General features: G+C 35.1%; 1 protein-coding gene across 3 annotated transcripts in view; it reads left to right on the forward strand.

Annotated features, from left to right (window-relative positions):
* COL11A1 (collagen type XI alpha 1 chain) overlaps nucleotides 1-16,849 on the forward strand; it is a 131,537-nt gene that overhangs the window by 19,999 nt on the left and 94,689 nt on the right. For all 3 annotated transcript variants that reach the window (XM_042820216.1, XM_042820218.1, XM_042820217.1), the window contains exons 4-5: nucleotides 1,844-2,006; nucleotides 13,340-13,468. In XM_042820216.1, the coding sequence (XP_042676150.1) occupies nucleotides 1,844-2,006; nucleotides 13,340-13,468 (292 nt within the window). The remainder of the gene's footprint in view (nucleotides 1-1,843; nucleotides 2,007-13,339; nucleotides 13,469-16,849) is intronic.

Here is a 16,849-nt window from a genome sequence, read left to right on the forward strand (position 1 = left end):
TTCAGAAGGCTGAAATAATAGTCTCACTTTAAGGGTCATCTACTCCATTTGAAGGTGATATGAAAACTGAAAGTAAATTGACATGAGAATGCATACTTTTTCCTATCCTGAGCTAAAACAATGGATGAATAAGATCTTTTGATATGCCTGTGTATAAAGAAATTAGGGAAAAGTCAGATGGATAATTAATTTGAAATGTTGCAAGGATTCACACTTCATCGTTATTAAAGGGAATTAATTTCAAACACTTAATGCATTCTAACTACAGGTGTTAATGCTTTATACTCTAACTTCCCTTTGAAGACAAGCAGTTGTTTCCAGGAATGCCATTCTAGTGCTTTTTGCATTTGTTATTGTTTCTTTTGAAGACATATATCCTTTCAGAGAATTAATACTTATTGTGCCACAGTTCAAGAAAAGCTGCCACAAGCATCAGAAATGCACAAGATGGAATATGATTACATCTTTTTGTTTAATAAACAGATTGGTAGAGAAAAGGTGACAAGTAAATTCAATTACAATGATATGTTAGTAAGTTAATACAAAGATAAAGGAAATATTTTTGAAAAGTAATTACCAATTATTATGGCCTGAGTTGCCACACAATGAAATTTTACCATGAAACGTGAACATGGATCTCAGAATTTCACCTAAAATCTTTAGAATCTGATAAAAAGAAAAATCAAAATGAGAATAGTTTGGTACAATTTTCTGCAGTGGGCATATAAAACTTCTAAGCCAACTGGAGTCAGTCACATAGTGAGCTATTTTTTCCATTCATTCAGCTTTTGCATGCTTTCAAAAATGGACTGAAATTTTCATTCTGATTCAGCTCTTTTAGGAAGGATCTAGGGCAGCCGCCTTCATCTCAAAATGAAATATATTGAAGAAGTGTAAACAGTGTAATATGCATGAGGATTCGTGGACAGTTTGCTTTTATATTGATAATATTTAACTGTGATCTAGAGCAAACATGAGTGAGCTCTGGCTCACTGATACTGTTTACCAGTCAGATTCCAATAGCCTTGAGGTGTCTCCCTTTGTATACAGCAGCTCATTGTCTAAGTTGTCTCACTGAAACAGACAGCCTCAACACTTTTTGCATCAGAAATGCTTTTTTTTTTTTTTCCACATTAAATTATAAAGTGCCTTACTCTTAGATATTTAAATAGTCATAGCAGGCAGACTGACTAATTAATATGCTCTGCCATTCAAATGTCATAAAGAACATAGTACAATTGGGCAAATTCTTAAAAATGTACCTATATGTCTTTTAAATACGTGTCAATATTCTGAACTGCTTCACTTTTTTGGTGAAGCTTTATGTAGAGGAAGCTATTTTTGCAGGAATATTGGCAATCATTTCCAGTAGTTGTAGCTGGAAAAATTACTATGTTGGAACAGAAAGGCAAAAGAATGTTATAAAATTCTTGGGATTGATCATCAAGAACAGATAGTAAAACGTAGTAGCTAAGAGCTACTCTGAATGAGCCTTTTGCATGAGTCATTTAAGTAATTTAGAAAATCAAATTAGCCTACTCTGATAAAATGTAAACAGTGCACTTCTAATTTAAGTTCACTGGGCAAAAGCTTCAGAGAATTTCATCTAACATAGGATCATGACCTAATATGGGCTCTGGATCAGATTCCTTTGTACAAAAGAACCTAAGTTACACAGTGGATAGACAAAACACAATACATTTGCACATGTGTGAAGGAAATAGACATTTAACATTTTAGGTACAACTTTTTATCAGTGCACTAAGTGTAGTAAGCTGCTTTGATATAAATACGTTGACATACTCTTCAAAACAGGAGTTAGAGTAGAATTATGTTTTAATAGGTGGCATCGAGTAGCCATTAGTGTGGAGAAGAAAAGTGTTACAATGATTGTTGACTGCAACAAAAAAACGACAAAACCACTGGAGAGAAGTGACAAACCAATTGTGGACACGAATGGCATCACTGTCTTTGGAACCAGGATTCTGGATGAAGAAGTATTTGAGGTAAAAAAAAATCAATGTTCAATTCCATTTGTTTTCTAATCTACTTTTAAGAAAATTGAGCTATTTAGTTTTGAGAAAAGGATTTAATTCAGATTGGAATGATTTTTATATGGGAAAAGTTGATAAAATGTTGAAACTCATTTACGAGCATGTTAGAATAGGTTGAGATGAAAAACAAGAGAAACGGAAGTGTCTCTATTGTTAGAAGTTACAGTGCATTTCTCTGTTCTTGAGCTGAAATGGTTTCTGGAAAGGGCTTGCTTTTATTGTATTCCTGCCTACTATTGAGATACCTGAAATATTTGTGAGAATTTCTGGCAAAGCTGAGTATTGTGATAAAATTAGATGATATTATTTCAGTTCTGCCTCTCCTAAGCAGTTACTGATATTTGTGCAGGTTAACAGTGTTTGAGAGATGGGTGGAAAGACCTGGAAAGTTTTCTACATAACGTGGATCTCTTACATTGCTTATCCCACTTATTAATCTTTCCAGTAACTGGAACATACTTTGGCAATAAGGACGTATATGTTTCCATCATTTACTGGCCAAGAAATACATATAGGAAGGGTAAAATGCCTCTAAGGAAGTATGTGGCTGCCAATCATGAGGCCTTTTCAGGTAGAATTCTTATGTCAACGATTATTTTTGTGGGCTAATAATGCAGCTTCGCTAAGTCTGCACTGTAGAGTTTCTTTTATAATGCACTTGTGGAACTGTGAAAACTGTCAAGTGCAAATTAAAACTGAACAATAAGAAAATACAGATCAGTAGTTAACTTTGTTCATGTACTGAACATCTGTGCTGCTTAAACAGCCAGAGAATAAGACCTAGCTTTAAGTAGCATGCATGCTTAAGAAGTTGCATATATGATGCAAAAGAAAATGTTAATTTTAAGTGTAACATTGTGACATTGTTTCCTTCAGACATACTTTATGTGACAAAACATTGAGCATTCTGATTTGGAGAATTTCTGGGCTGACTTAGTGGGTCAATTGTTATGGTACACATCTTGTATTTACAGCCTAATTTATCTGGAGTCACTAGTAAAGTTTGCACATCACTTTCCTTTTTAAGTTGAAGAAATCCCAAAAGTAACTGCTACATTTTTTCTTGAATTGAAACTTATGTGTATAGTCAACTTGCAACAATCTGTGGCAGTGACTTAAATACAAATACTTTTCTCCAAGGGATTTTTTGTCTAAGATTATATGTGATCAAGAGTAATAAAGGAAGCTAGTGATCCTCTAAAATTTTTATTTATCATCTTCCACACTGACTTGAAAAATCCGTCCATTCCATTTAAGACCCACTAAGAAATAAACCGGCTTTGGACTCGCACCATAAATAGTGCCGTGTACAGTAATTCTGGTTTACCAGCTGAATCTCAGTATTCAGCGCTGAGAACAACAACATGCCTGCCATTTGCAACATCACTGTAGATTTCCATTCTCCTTCCTAGTTAGGTTTGCTTATATACTTGATTGCACCCATTTTCTCAGATAAACCAGTTACATTCTTGCTGTCCTTGTAGATGCTAGAGGTTAAGATTTGATCTGAAGTTTCTTACTTACTTACTGCTTAAAACAGCAGTTTACAGTTATTTCTTTTGTGATATTTTACTGCAGAGACAGAATTAGTATATTTATATAAACGTTCACAGTTATTTGAATCTTTAGCTAGAAAAGTATGCATTGAAAGTACGCACTTGAAACATCCCTCAACATAAAAACAAAATGCTGTGTCATATACAGTTTTACTGATACGTGTTCTTCAACTGTTGGCAAAGCAGAATATAACCTAGTTCTTTCTGAGTTCACCATGTTTTTCTGCTTCCTACACAGATAGTACTCCTTTGTTTCATCAACATGACTTTATCCACCCCTCTAAGTTTCTGAAGTTTGGAGATCTCTTCTGCAATCTGTTTCCTTCTTGAGTCTCCTAGTTGTGTCATAAATGCTCTATTTAGCTCATTCATAATAACAATAGCAGCACAGGATGATGTCTGGTGGTTCCGTGGACCTGCTTGGTGGTATTTCTGTGTTGTGAACCCTGCTGTATCTCAAGGCCAGATCAGACACTGAATAAACATGAAAAAAGCTACGTCTCATCATACTTGCAGGAAATTATGAAATTAGTTTATTCAGCAGCGACATTAGATTTAAGTGTTTAAGACTTACAACTGCATAGGACAGACATTCCGCATGGCATTTGATGCCTATATTAGCTTAAGTGCAGCAACTACATAAAAAAGAAATAAGCATTCAGTCACCCGTTGGAATTCGCAGCTCAGAATGTCAGGTTTACACTAAAACAGAGAGACTGTTTTATCTTGAGTAATAATGTTTTGGGTTTTTGTTTTTTATGTTTTTTTGTTTGTTTGTTTGGGTTTTTTTGTCATACCAAGGATTTGATCACAGGAACTGTGTAATACCCTTCGGTCTCTTAAAACTGAATGGAAATTCAAAATGTTTACACAATGGACCTGTAAATAAATAATGTAATCTTAGACTTCAGTGACCTACTAGTATAAGATGCAAGGAAAGGTTTCTTCTGTTCCTGAGCCCCATTCATACAGTATTGTATAACTGCAGGAAAAAGTAGTTACATCATTAAGTGAATTAGCTCCCTTTGTAAGCACTTCAGTGTAGTCAGAATCAGTGCTGTAACCAATTATATACATCATACGTTCCTGTTTCCTTAGAGAGTATATCTAAATTGCTTTCAATCCTTGAATACGTGCATGAGTCAGAAGCTAATATCACTTAATATTACCATTAACTTGATTGTATTTTCTAATTTGATTGCATTTTTGGGAAAAATAATTACATCTTCCAGGGGAGGCTGGAAGAAATTGATCAGATGTTGGTACATGGCACCTAGTTAAAAATTATTAAGTTATTTTACTATGTCCATTGAAGTATGTTTATGGCTTAAATAGTTGATAAAAAGCAGGAATCTTTTTATTCTTTGCCAGCTTAAAGGATTTGTCACTCCTCATTTAGCACTGTTGGTGCAAACAATACAACATGTGTTTTATAATAAGTTACTAACTAACACAGTCATTATGCAGATGTTTCCCTAAAGGGACTTTCTCCTTCAAAACTCCCCAGGTGTCAGACTGATACAAAGAATATTTTAGGTATCATACTGTAAATGAGTATAACAAGCTAAAACCTGATGTATATAAAACTCTTATTTAAAAGTCATGAAAATTTTAACTACACACAGTCTACAGGACTAAATACTTGCTCTAATCCTTAATAAAGGGTGTTGATTTTGATGCTAGGCATTCACCCGATTTCTTAGAAAAAGCGCGTTTATATACATCTGTACAGCAAAAGAGTCCTTTCACAAACTGAGCAAGCATTTGAAGGCACGGTGATAGTACCTTGACAAAGCGATTGAACTTACAGGCCCTTTCAGATAAGCAACTATCCTTTGCATGTTTCTAAGAATGGCAAGTCCAAGTACACAAGAGAAGACCATTCATCAGTGTACAGTAGGTAGCAGTGGAAGGTTGAATAGTTTTAACTAGCTGACCAAACTTGCTGTACAGCTCAAGTAGAGTGGAGAAGCTAGCCCTGAGTAAAGCTTCCCCAAAGGCATGCAGTATGAAAAAAAAAAAAAAAAAAAAGAGTCAGTGTCTCCTGTTTTACACTGGCCTGCTGGGCTGCACTTCCAGCTAGTGTAGACATAGCCAAAGTGATTCGCATGTTGCAATTATTAAAAGTGATGCAAGTAACCAACTAAATGCTTAATGTCAGTCAGACAGAACAGTAATTTTCAACATAAGTGGATCAAAAAATGCAATCACTTCCAGGCAGAATTATTTAGAAGCAACCTTCCAGCTATCAACACCAGAGAACTGGCCAACTTTCTATACTGGGCCAAAAAGCAAAGCAATAGCAAAAAAGCAGAGCAACAGGTTTTTCCATTTCAGGGGCATTTAATAATAATAGTAAAAAAAAGCGTTTTCCCCAAAAACTTATTTTTTAGCTCATTTGTTTTCGCTTGTTTATTCGTCTTTTTCCTTCTCTGAAGAAATGGTGACTTGGTGATTTTTCTTAATAGTTTTTCCAATCTTACACATGAGCAAGAAAAGCAATTTTGTCTTCCTTATTTCTGAAAGCAGATCTGAGGGAGTTCAAATTCCTTTTCAAGATGTTCCCAACAAGCAAAGAAATTGTCATTTAACTGAATTGTTTGTAATTAGCTTTAACGTTAAAAAGATGGGTTCAAAAAGTGAACAGCTATAAATAAGGTTTTAAAAATGAAGGACAACCTAAAAATTAGCAGATCTTTCCTCCAGAAGATAGGATGTCCTTTCCAAATCTTCAGACACATTTTTCCTTTTTCTTGTTGAGAGAGTATATCTGTATAGCATTAAGCAATGGTCACATACTCTGTGTGTGTGTGTGTGTGTGTGTGTGTGTGTGTGTGTTACATACACGTGCTTTATATACAGGCATAACAATTTCTCAGCCAAAAGTTGCAGTGGCCTTTGATTTGTGAATATCTATGTTTTGAAGGTTAAAAATTATGAACTAACATATAAACCCTTCCCTTAACTTAGCTGAATATATATTACTGTAACTATAGGCTTTCTAAGAATCAGGAAGACACTGATTTCTATGGAAACTTTGGCCAGTAAAGAATCCTTCTTTCACAGTGTATTGCTTTTACAGTGCTGCAGTCTGGCAGACTCTCAATGTCTTTCTCTAGCTATATCATGAAATGGGCCTGGATTATGGAATATTATATAAAAGGCACCTGGAATTCTTCAATCTTTCAAATCTTTGGAAGATTAAATGAATTCTGCAGCAGGCTTCCTAACTTCAGTAGCAATAGTATCCAGGTTGTCTAGACTTCTGTTCTTTTTAATCTGTAGTTGAACTGTCACTTAACTAATTAAAGGAATTTGTCATATTCACACAGGTTAGGGTTTTTATTCACTTACTGAATAGTTCACCCTGGAATTCCTAGGTTTTAGCCATTATATGAAAAAGAAACATATTGATGATGTTCTCTTCAGCCTATCACTGGTTTTGTTATATACTTATCTCCGTTTACCTAGTGCTATTTAAAAGTTAATTATCTATATAAACATATGTTTTCCTCAGAATATTATTCTGAAGTATATGGCTTTGTTAATGAGGAGTCTTTCTAATATTTTAATATCTAAATTAGACATTGAAGTAATTCCTTCATTACATACTTGTCATAATGAAATAATCCTAGAAAGCCCATTATTTTACAGTATGAAACTGCAGCTTGAGTTCTCAGCTCAGGTGCAGTCACACTGTTACGTAGAGCGCTACTCGTACAACCACAAAGTGGAGGAGCTTTTAAAAATTATGAAAAAAGTTTTCAATCATTTGCGAAGTTTACCCCTGTAGACCAAGCAGGGAAGGTCCTGTAGAGCCTCCTAAGGGGTATGTACTTGATATTCCTTGGAAAAAGTTCACTTTCACTCTGCAGAGTTATTTTAAGCTTCTTGAGAAAGAGATATGACCGACATCTGTCCGTAAAACTGAGCTGTCTGAGGTTCTTTTAGAACTTACACTAAAATTTAGACTGCAAAAATTTTAATACTGGGGGAGAAAAAAAACACTAGATTTAGCTTTACTTTCTTCATATAGCATGATTCCCTTTACAGTATTGTTAAAAAGACAAATGTATAATTTATTTATTTATTTTAAACAAAGCTGGTAGGATTGGAGATTTTTTTAAAACAAAAGATAGTTGGCAAACAGATTACCTTATGGCTGTACTTCTGTAATGTACCATGTCTAGAAAGCACAAGTAATATCACTTAGTTTAAAGAAAAAAGAATTTGCCTCAATGTTTCAATACGACATAATATTTAAGATTTTTTGATAAGATTTTGACATAATTAAGATAATATGGAGCCATAAGCACTTTTTGCTTATAATGATATAATATTTGTTCCTTACATCTGAGGCCCTCAATGATTTACATTGAGAAAAACCAGACACGGTAACTAATTCAGTGTTTTCCTTATTCTGCTATTTCTGTAGAACCTAGCAGAAGCTCTGATAAGTTAGAATCAGATACAGAGATTACAATCATGAAACTAACCAAAGCAGAAATTACATCAAGAGAAATTTAGTCCTTCAAACTGGGAAGAGAACTTGGCAGTCTATTGCTTTCCTACAGACTGTGTCTCCATTTCATTTTGTATTAGACAACTTGGTATTTTTTTGTGTTTTCAAGTCTGAAGAAGCTATGGATTATATTACTACTCAGTGAGGTGTGCTTTTTCAACCACATCTAGAAACACAAATACACAAACCTTATTCTGCAGTATCAGTGTAGAGTGCCTGAGATTCACAGAGGAATTTTCAGCAACTGAATTAATCACACGCTTCCTATTCTAAGCTAAGCTGTTTCTCGTCATAGAAAAACAAATCTGAATAAGTGTCCCACTGTTCCAATAGGCAGACATTCAACTAATTTGAATGTATTCTATCTCTGTAGCTCTTTAGTCTTGTTCTTCACAATTACTTTGGCATGCTACAAAGACACTCTAAAAAAGCAAACATTTCCTCACATCTAATTAACTCCTTTTAACAGTCTTGGAGAATTTTGCAGAGTAGTTGTTTGATACAGTCCCCTTTAGAGTAATGCCACAGAAGTAATGCTTCTGTGTCATGTTTGCATGCTAGGCATAACTGATGGGCAAGTTATTTTATGATTCTCTGGCAGCTTATTTCGTATAACCATGAGGCTGATTCAAAAGCCTGTGATTTTAGTTATGTGCACATTCCCAAAGCAGGGGAGCTGAAACATTCATAGACTTTAACTATTTATTTTCCATATCTTAATGGACTACTCAATTACGCACTGGGTTGTACTGTTTTTATTCTTAATTTATTCTTTATTCTTTCACTTAAGTATTTATTATCCAAATAAAATGTCTTCAAATTAACCCATTTTGGTTACAAAAGGTGCTTGTATACTTACTATATTACTATTATTATGCTTAAATATTTTGCTAAACCTTCTCCTGTATCTATGAGCAATTACAGCAGAGATCTCAGCTTTTTCATGTCCATTATGCAACTATCTGATAAACAGTGCATAAGATACATTAATTATTTTCTAGGATTAAAAACATATTATGTTTTAAGGCAGCACATACTGAGAGCTAAATAGGCTAGCAGCACTTTTCTGGACAAACTGAATTACACACATCGTTACAAGTAGTAACACGGAAACATTGCTGTGTGTAATTTTCTGATACCCCACCACAAGTTGCCTACTTCTGCCTTCTACTACCATCTGCTTATCACTGACATCAAAATATGGTGGAAATTCAGATAGCACCTCAATTCCCATTGTGCATAGTAAGTGCAGGTTCTTACACACAAGTATCTTACACTCACGCAAGTTATTCTCAAAAGAATCAGTAACTTTACTGTGTTTGGGAACCATAGAATCACTCAGGTTGGAAAAAACCTGAAAGATCATTGAGTTCATCCAAGACGTAACAATACTACCCTAACTCTAACAACCTTCCACTAAATCATGACCCTGAGTACTACATCCAAATGGCTTTGAAACACATCCAGGGATGGTGACTCAACCACCTCCCTGAGGAGCCTGTTCCAGTGCTCAACAACCCTTTCCATAATTTTTTTCCTGATATCCAACCTAAAATTCCCCTGGTGCAACTTGAGGCCATTTCCCCTTGTCCTGTCACCAGCGAAAAGAAACCAACCCCGCTCTCGCTGTAAGTACTGTTCAGATATTGGAAGAGAGTAATAAGATCTCCCCCTCAGCCTCCTCTTCCCCAGACAAAACAGCCCCAGTTCCCTCAGCCTCTCACCGTAGGGCATATTCTCCAAGCCCTTCACAAGCCTTGTTGTCCTTTTTCTTTGGACCTTCTCCAGCACCTCAATGTCCTTTCTGTACTGAGGTGAAATTAGCTTCCTCTGCTTATTTCAATATACTTCACTTGGATTTGTTAAAACTTAGTGAAAAATACAAAGGAATTTGAAAGTCTTGTCTCACTATATTATGTGACATCTGACTGATAAGTATTTTTTCTTTTTATAAATTAGATCGTAATAGATTGTTTCTGATGATAGAATTTTGATTTACTCATTGCAGTGGATTTTTTTTTTCAGTACACATATGCTGTCAGCTTGTGTGTCATTACATGACACGCGTTAGAAGCTGGGGTGATTTCCTTTTCTGGGAAGACCCATGATGAGGGAGTGTAGGAAACTGATTGAGTGGCCCTGCCCAGCAAAGGTTGCCATTGCAGTTTTGTAGGAAAGGAAATGGAACTAATCTATAGAGACAGCTACCTTTTGTGCACTTTTTTTTTCTTCATACACTTTTCAGAGTACTGTTAGGTTCTTTAAGGATGCTCAGGTGTAATTTATTCTCTTATGCTTTTTCCCATTTCTGTTTTCCCTCTCTTACTCTCATAATTCAAGTGAGACTTCCTTTCATCCTGCAAGTTTTTATATAGGAATAACATTATGCCTACATGCATATATATTTAGATATCTCAGTGTTAAGTTACAGGTTAACAATCAGTATTGTTATTAACTCATATTTCCATTTATATATATTTTCATTTAAAGTTGTTGGACTTATGCAGGTAGATCATTAAGTGCCCCAAATTCATGAGTCTAGGCCTTAGAGTATAGCCAGATTAAATATCTGTGGTTTCTGCACAAACAACTATAACATTCCATCTTGGAGTCAAAATTTCAAAAGGTTGAATTGAAGAACACACTTTAAGACTGAAATAATTCTGTGAAAAATTCTCAAAGAGAAAGTGTGTGGAATTGTCAAAAATTGATGTGACTACATCATGACTAAGTCACAATAGTGAAATCTGCAGTAATTTGTGGAATTGTGTACTGAGATGTTTCAGTCAATCTGAAATGAAAGTTCTTTGTTAACTAGTGAAAGAATATTGTCAACGCATCACATAAATACTGAAAGAAGCTATTGAATTAGCAAAGGCAAGAAAATGAAGGCAAAATAATTTATAAGAAAAACAGTATTTTTGTATGAGACGTTGAAGGAAAAAGAGGAAAATTAACATTTGAGAAGCGAAATGGAAAATAAATTAGTTTCTCTGTAAACCTATCACACATGAATGGCCAGTAGCATTTTGCATATATTGTGCAAGAGTTCTGAGAGCCTCCTTCTATATGAACCCATGACAAGTGGACAGGCAGGGCTGAGAAGTACAGTCAATGGATTGGGAACAGCTTTTAGCAATTAGGGACATCTAAGCCAAGTGGTAACAGCATGCTGAGTACTTCTTGCGAACACACATCCAACAAGAACAAGTGCCAAAATTCCATGGCATTCAAGATCAGCACAAAGCAAGCTTCCAACAGAATGCTAGCCATCTTCCCCCAGTTGGGTTCTCTAAGCTCATTGTAATAAAAAGACAGCAGTTTTAAGAGCAGTTCTTACACTACTTACATGGCTGGCACACCATGTACTCTTTATTGATCTATATGGACAACTGAGAAAGCCATGCATGAGCACATATAAGGAAGACAATACTCTGAACTCAGCAGAGGACAGGAGCTGATAGCAACTTACTCTAATTCTTGTTCAAAGATTTATCTCTTTTGTCTTTCAGTTGCTAATTTTTTCTAACTTATTCCACTGCTTCTCTTAGCTTTAATTTGGCTACTGAAAGAAGAAGGGCAGAGCACTTTAGAAACACCCTGTGGTAGAGAAAAGGAATGCATAAGAAGGCCGACACTGACTGTACAAAACTATTCAAAGTACCCAGTTGTATCCCTGTAGGAGTTACATATATAATCAACTGGATAATTTCTCTGGAAGTACAGCAGGGTATGTAGGTCAGTGTCCAAATAAGGAAGCATCAGATGAGGAAAAAAAAAAAGGGACAGTTCAAAACCACTGATTGAAGCAGACTACTGCACTATAGCATTTCTAGAAGCTTAAAAAAGTACATTCCAGCTCTAAATTCATCTGAGATACAAGTAAGTCTGTAAAGGATAAGAAGTTGACACTATTGTAACAATCAGATTTGTAATATATAGCTGCTATATGCTAAGCAATTAAATATTTCATATTTCATGTTAAATATGTTGGTAAATTATTATAGAATTAGGAAAAGAAGAGAGAGGATTTTGATTATTTCAGTTAGTGGTTTGTTTGCTAGTTTCTGTAATTTCTCTTTTGGAAAAGAAGGAGGATTCGGAACTATTCTTTACTATCTGAAACTATTCCCCAAGTTTTATTATTTGTTGAAGGCTACTATTCTGAAATGCTTAAAGCAATTTTGGAAACATTGAGGTGATCACAAATTTTCTTAGTTCCTAGTTCACCACTTACAATAATTTCTCTGCATGAAACAACTCTGCATGCAGAGGTATACCGACAAAGTTATTCCTTTACCCTCTCACTGGTAAAATCAAAAGTAATGTTAGAAATACATAAAAGGATAAAAAAAAACCTTCCTTCTGTGGAAATTCAGTGGGCAGTTGAAGTTAATGGGCTTTGACCTAGAACATGTGCCAATTTTCAACAACCTTATTTTTATGACAGCATGAGAAGCTTCTGAATGAGGAAACTCATAATAGAAATGTCTGGAATTTACTAAACACTGCAACATAACTACTGTTATGTTGAGAAATACACTGAATATCAGCCAGCTTTCTGTAGAAAATGATAAACATACGTGATGACTGTAGGGGATCTCAAAGACATTTTTATTATCCAGAATAGTATGTCTCTTTAGTGCAATGTTGTTTTTATATGTGATATATAAAGTTTGTTTCCATATATTCTATACTGTGTATTCACATAGTGTTTGTCTATTTGTTTTTTATTCCAAGAAGTGTTCCTCTTGTGCAACCCATTTTATTGTTTTCCTTCTTGTCAAGAGTTCAGATGTGATGCAAACTCTCACAATTATACTGTCGATCACTTGCATGCTGAGCTGCATGCTGGTAGTAGGAAGTGCCCTGAATTAAATCTTAGGAATTTAGACTGGTTCCCAGTGAAAAAGTAAACAACAGCATGAAAATGACAAAGCAGGAGTTATACCTTCCCACCCTCTCCTTTCAAAGGCAGACAGTGTGTTCAGCCAGAATTTCACACCTAACCATTTGTCTTGTGAAAAATAGTTAAGATGCCATTTGGAAGCAGAAATGAAGTAGATATGTTATATTTATGTATGTGATAACATGCAATATCTAATATATATACTCTGTGCCTTGTTCTGTTTTTTAAAATGAGAGCTTTTGATGAGTGTTAAATAATGGAAACAAATGTTGCCTAACCTACATATGCTTTCCTACAGGGTGAGATCCAGCAGTTGTTGATTATAGCTGACCCCAGAGCTGCATATGACTATTGCGAGCATTATAGTCCAGACTGCGATTCCCCAGTGCCTAATGCTGCTCAGGCTCAAGATCCTCAAGTTGATGAGGTGAGTAATCAGTCATGTATGAAAAGATTTATTGCACATTAGTGGTTGTGCTGAATACAAGTTACCCAGGGAGCATTTAATTACAGCTAAATGGCGTACTTTGTTCTAGACATGAGGAAGAAAGGTTGCAGGAGCACATTAGTTTTTTCTATGCAATCATTTATGTCAAGTATTTGAAGGCAGCTATCACACTGGTATCTGAATAACCAACATTCTCAATAGCATTAAACTAATTATTTAAAATGAGATAGCAATTTGTGCTCAGTTGTATCTGTTTTTTCCTCCTATGTATATTTATGATTTCAGTGATCCTGAGTACCTTCAAATGTCACATTTAAAAAGAGATGGGAGATCTGAGTAAGTTGGAGTCAAGAAATTCTTCTGCTAGAAATGTCATATTCTAATAAGATGTGGCCACAAAATTATTTTAGCCAGATCCACTGGTAGCAGCTAATAACATCAACAGGAATAATATTGATGTTGGCATTTTCCTCAGAAATATGAAAATCATTCAGAAACCATTTGCCACTGTAGACAGTTCTCACAACTGTATGTTAATCAATTCACTAATGGCAAGACAGCCTCTCAGATTAGACCTCCAAGGGTCAGCAGCTGTATGCATTGTCATACATATTCCAAATACTTGTAATAAAATTGTTCTCATACTTTCACTATGAGGTGGAAATCTTTTGTAAAAGGTGGCTTTTATGTCTTAATTGAACTTGGCTCTGGACAGTTAGTATGCTCTCAGTTAACTGTGTGTGACCTGAGTGACTATTCTTGCCAACTGCTCAAGAAACCAGCATTAAAAAATTATTGAATTGTTCTCAGATGCATGCTTTGAGCTAATTTTGGGACAGAAATTTTCCTTAATGAACAATAACTTTATTTACTGTTACTATTTATTGTGTCTGACTGAAAATTATGTTATGAAGTACACAGATCCACGGGTTCAAGAACTTGGTTTAAAGGGGCTCTGTAAGGATAGGCAGTAATAGACATAGCTGCTTTAAACTCATTTTGGATCAACTAAGAAACACAGTGGTTATAATCCAGTAGTAAAGAAGGAAACACTTACCCCCTACCTAAGGATCAGGGCTCGCTGAACACTCCAAAAGAGACAAGCAGAGGTGCTTCCCTTACAGCTGCCAGCCCTTAAAAGAGGTTTGGGAGGGGTGGACCATTCCAGTCACACAGGTGATTTGCTTCCACCTGTGCTCCCTGGTCTGGCTGCACCCCTTCACCAGGTGCTGAGTGACTGGTTCAGGCCCTGACCTAACAGCTCCTACACAGGATCCCACATCCATTGCATCTGATATCCAGTTGAAGATGTGTGAAGTTAATTACAAGCTCATATTACATTACATCACATTACATGTAGGGGCATGACAGTTACATGGCAGTACATAAAGTCTGTTCTGTTAATGAGCCCCTCGTAAGACTGTCTGTCTGTGTGTTTAGTTATACAGATTTCCATGCATTATGTTCCAGACCAGATCAGGCTAAAATCATTTTGTTGATATTTTATGGAAAGAAAACCAAAGCTAGCATTTTTTATTTTTTTTAATGTCATCATTTAATTTCAAACAATATTACATTTCTTCTGCAGAACTTCCCTGGTACTTGCTTCTGTATGGCTTGGGACTATTTTTTTTAATTATTATTATTTTCTTTGTAAAGACTTGAAAGGTTTGAATAAGCTAAGGCTTTTCTATTTTTGAATAAAACTGAAAGGAGTCAGTCTAATAAACTGATCTTTGGGGGAAAAGGTTGTTAAAATCCCTTAGTCAACAGAGTCAACAGGGGAGCAATGTATCTAAATGCTTACAACATATTAACTAAAATGAAAACACTTGTCTCCCAGCTGACATCAACTCTTGAGCAGAAATTAACATGTCTTGGATTACAAATACCTGTTTGTTTTGGCCACCACTGACAGTAATTATTGTCCCTATTCATCAGTGTAATGCATGCAGACAAGGCTTACAGTTGTGATCAGCTTTCAGATTCAGAGTATATTCTTTGGATAAATTAGGAGTGAATAATTGGGCATTGACTACAGGAGAATTATTAGACTGTATTTTAGAGTTTCTAAAGAATGTAGGCAGTAAATAAAATATCCCTGGGTCTACTTTCTCTCCATAATGGATGATCAGCTAAATTTCCTGCTGCCAAGTATTATTCCTATAGTCTATCAAAATTGTTTAACGTCAGTTGAGAAAGACATTTATTCAACGATCAAAAGAAAAATAAGGTTTCATAATTATAATAAGGCTATGTGTGTTCACGTATATAGTTCTATGTTCATCATATAAAGTGCCCAGTTACATACTTCACATCTATTGTGAAGTACCATGTGATGAGCACCAAACAGAGAAAAGGAACCATAACATCAAACAATTGACAATGTTCTCCTTTTGAGTAATACATCATATATGTAGCATTTTGAGTAAGATATCATTTATAACAAGCACATCCAGCATGCAGGCTACACGCAACCCTGGACAGCTAGTAACATGGACCCACAAGACCATACACTTTTAACATTACGTTATTTAAGCAGTATTCTTTGGTGAGTCAATTGTGTGCAGCTTGAGCACGGACAAAGGAATGCTGTGGAGAGGAGGGCAGTGTAGCGTTAAATCCTTCTCTCGTATCTACCACACACAGTCAAATTGAAACTCGTGTATTTTGCCATGCAGTGGCACAGTGATTACCAGTAACAATATTTCAACATACTAAACATGTGTATGTGTCTGTGAAGACAAGCATTTTCTTTCTATTGAGCACATATACAAGTTTTCTTATTTAACACAAGCCCTAGTTTAATAATTATTTCATGAAGTAATTTAGTAAGTTAACACATTCGCTGTGGAAGAGATATCCAGAATACTTATGCTATGCTGACCAATTTTGTAATTTTCAACATTTCAAAAAAGCTCAATAAAAGCATAAAATTATTAAAAACATTACAATCTAATTTTGCAATATGTATTTAATAGCTTTTCTGCTTTTCTGACCATGTATAGGGAATCTGAGAACAGGTTTCAAGATTTCTGAAAAAATCAATTTTTATATATTTGCAATGCCATTTTCAGTCACAATATGTTCAACTTGTTAAATTTAATGTATAGAGTTGGAATCAGACATTCAACTCAAGGAAAAAAACTGATAACCTCTCTTTACTAGACTTTTATACGACATATTTCACCAGAGCAAAAACATACACAGTGGTTAAATACCCTACCAGCTCTTTGTTTTTCTTGGTCTTTTTTTTTGTTGTTGTTGTTTAATAAAAAATATATTTTTTTAAGTTGTTACTTGATGTATAATCAACTATATCATATATTTTATATGGTGCCCAAGACAGTTCCACTTCAC

This window comes from Centrocercus urophasianus, unplaced genomic scaffold, assembly GCF_019232065.1.
Source record: "Centrocercus urophasianus isolate 14NV4802_14NV808 unplaced genomic scaffold, USGS_Curo_1.0 seq_18, whole genome shotgun sequence".
NCBI classification, from domain to species: domain Eukaryota; kingdom Metazoa; phylum Chordata; class Aves; order Galliformes; family Phasianidae; genus Centrocercus; species Centrocercus urophasianus.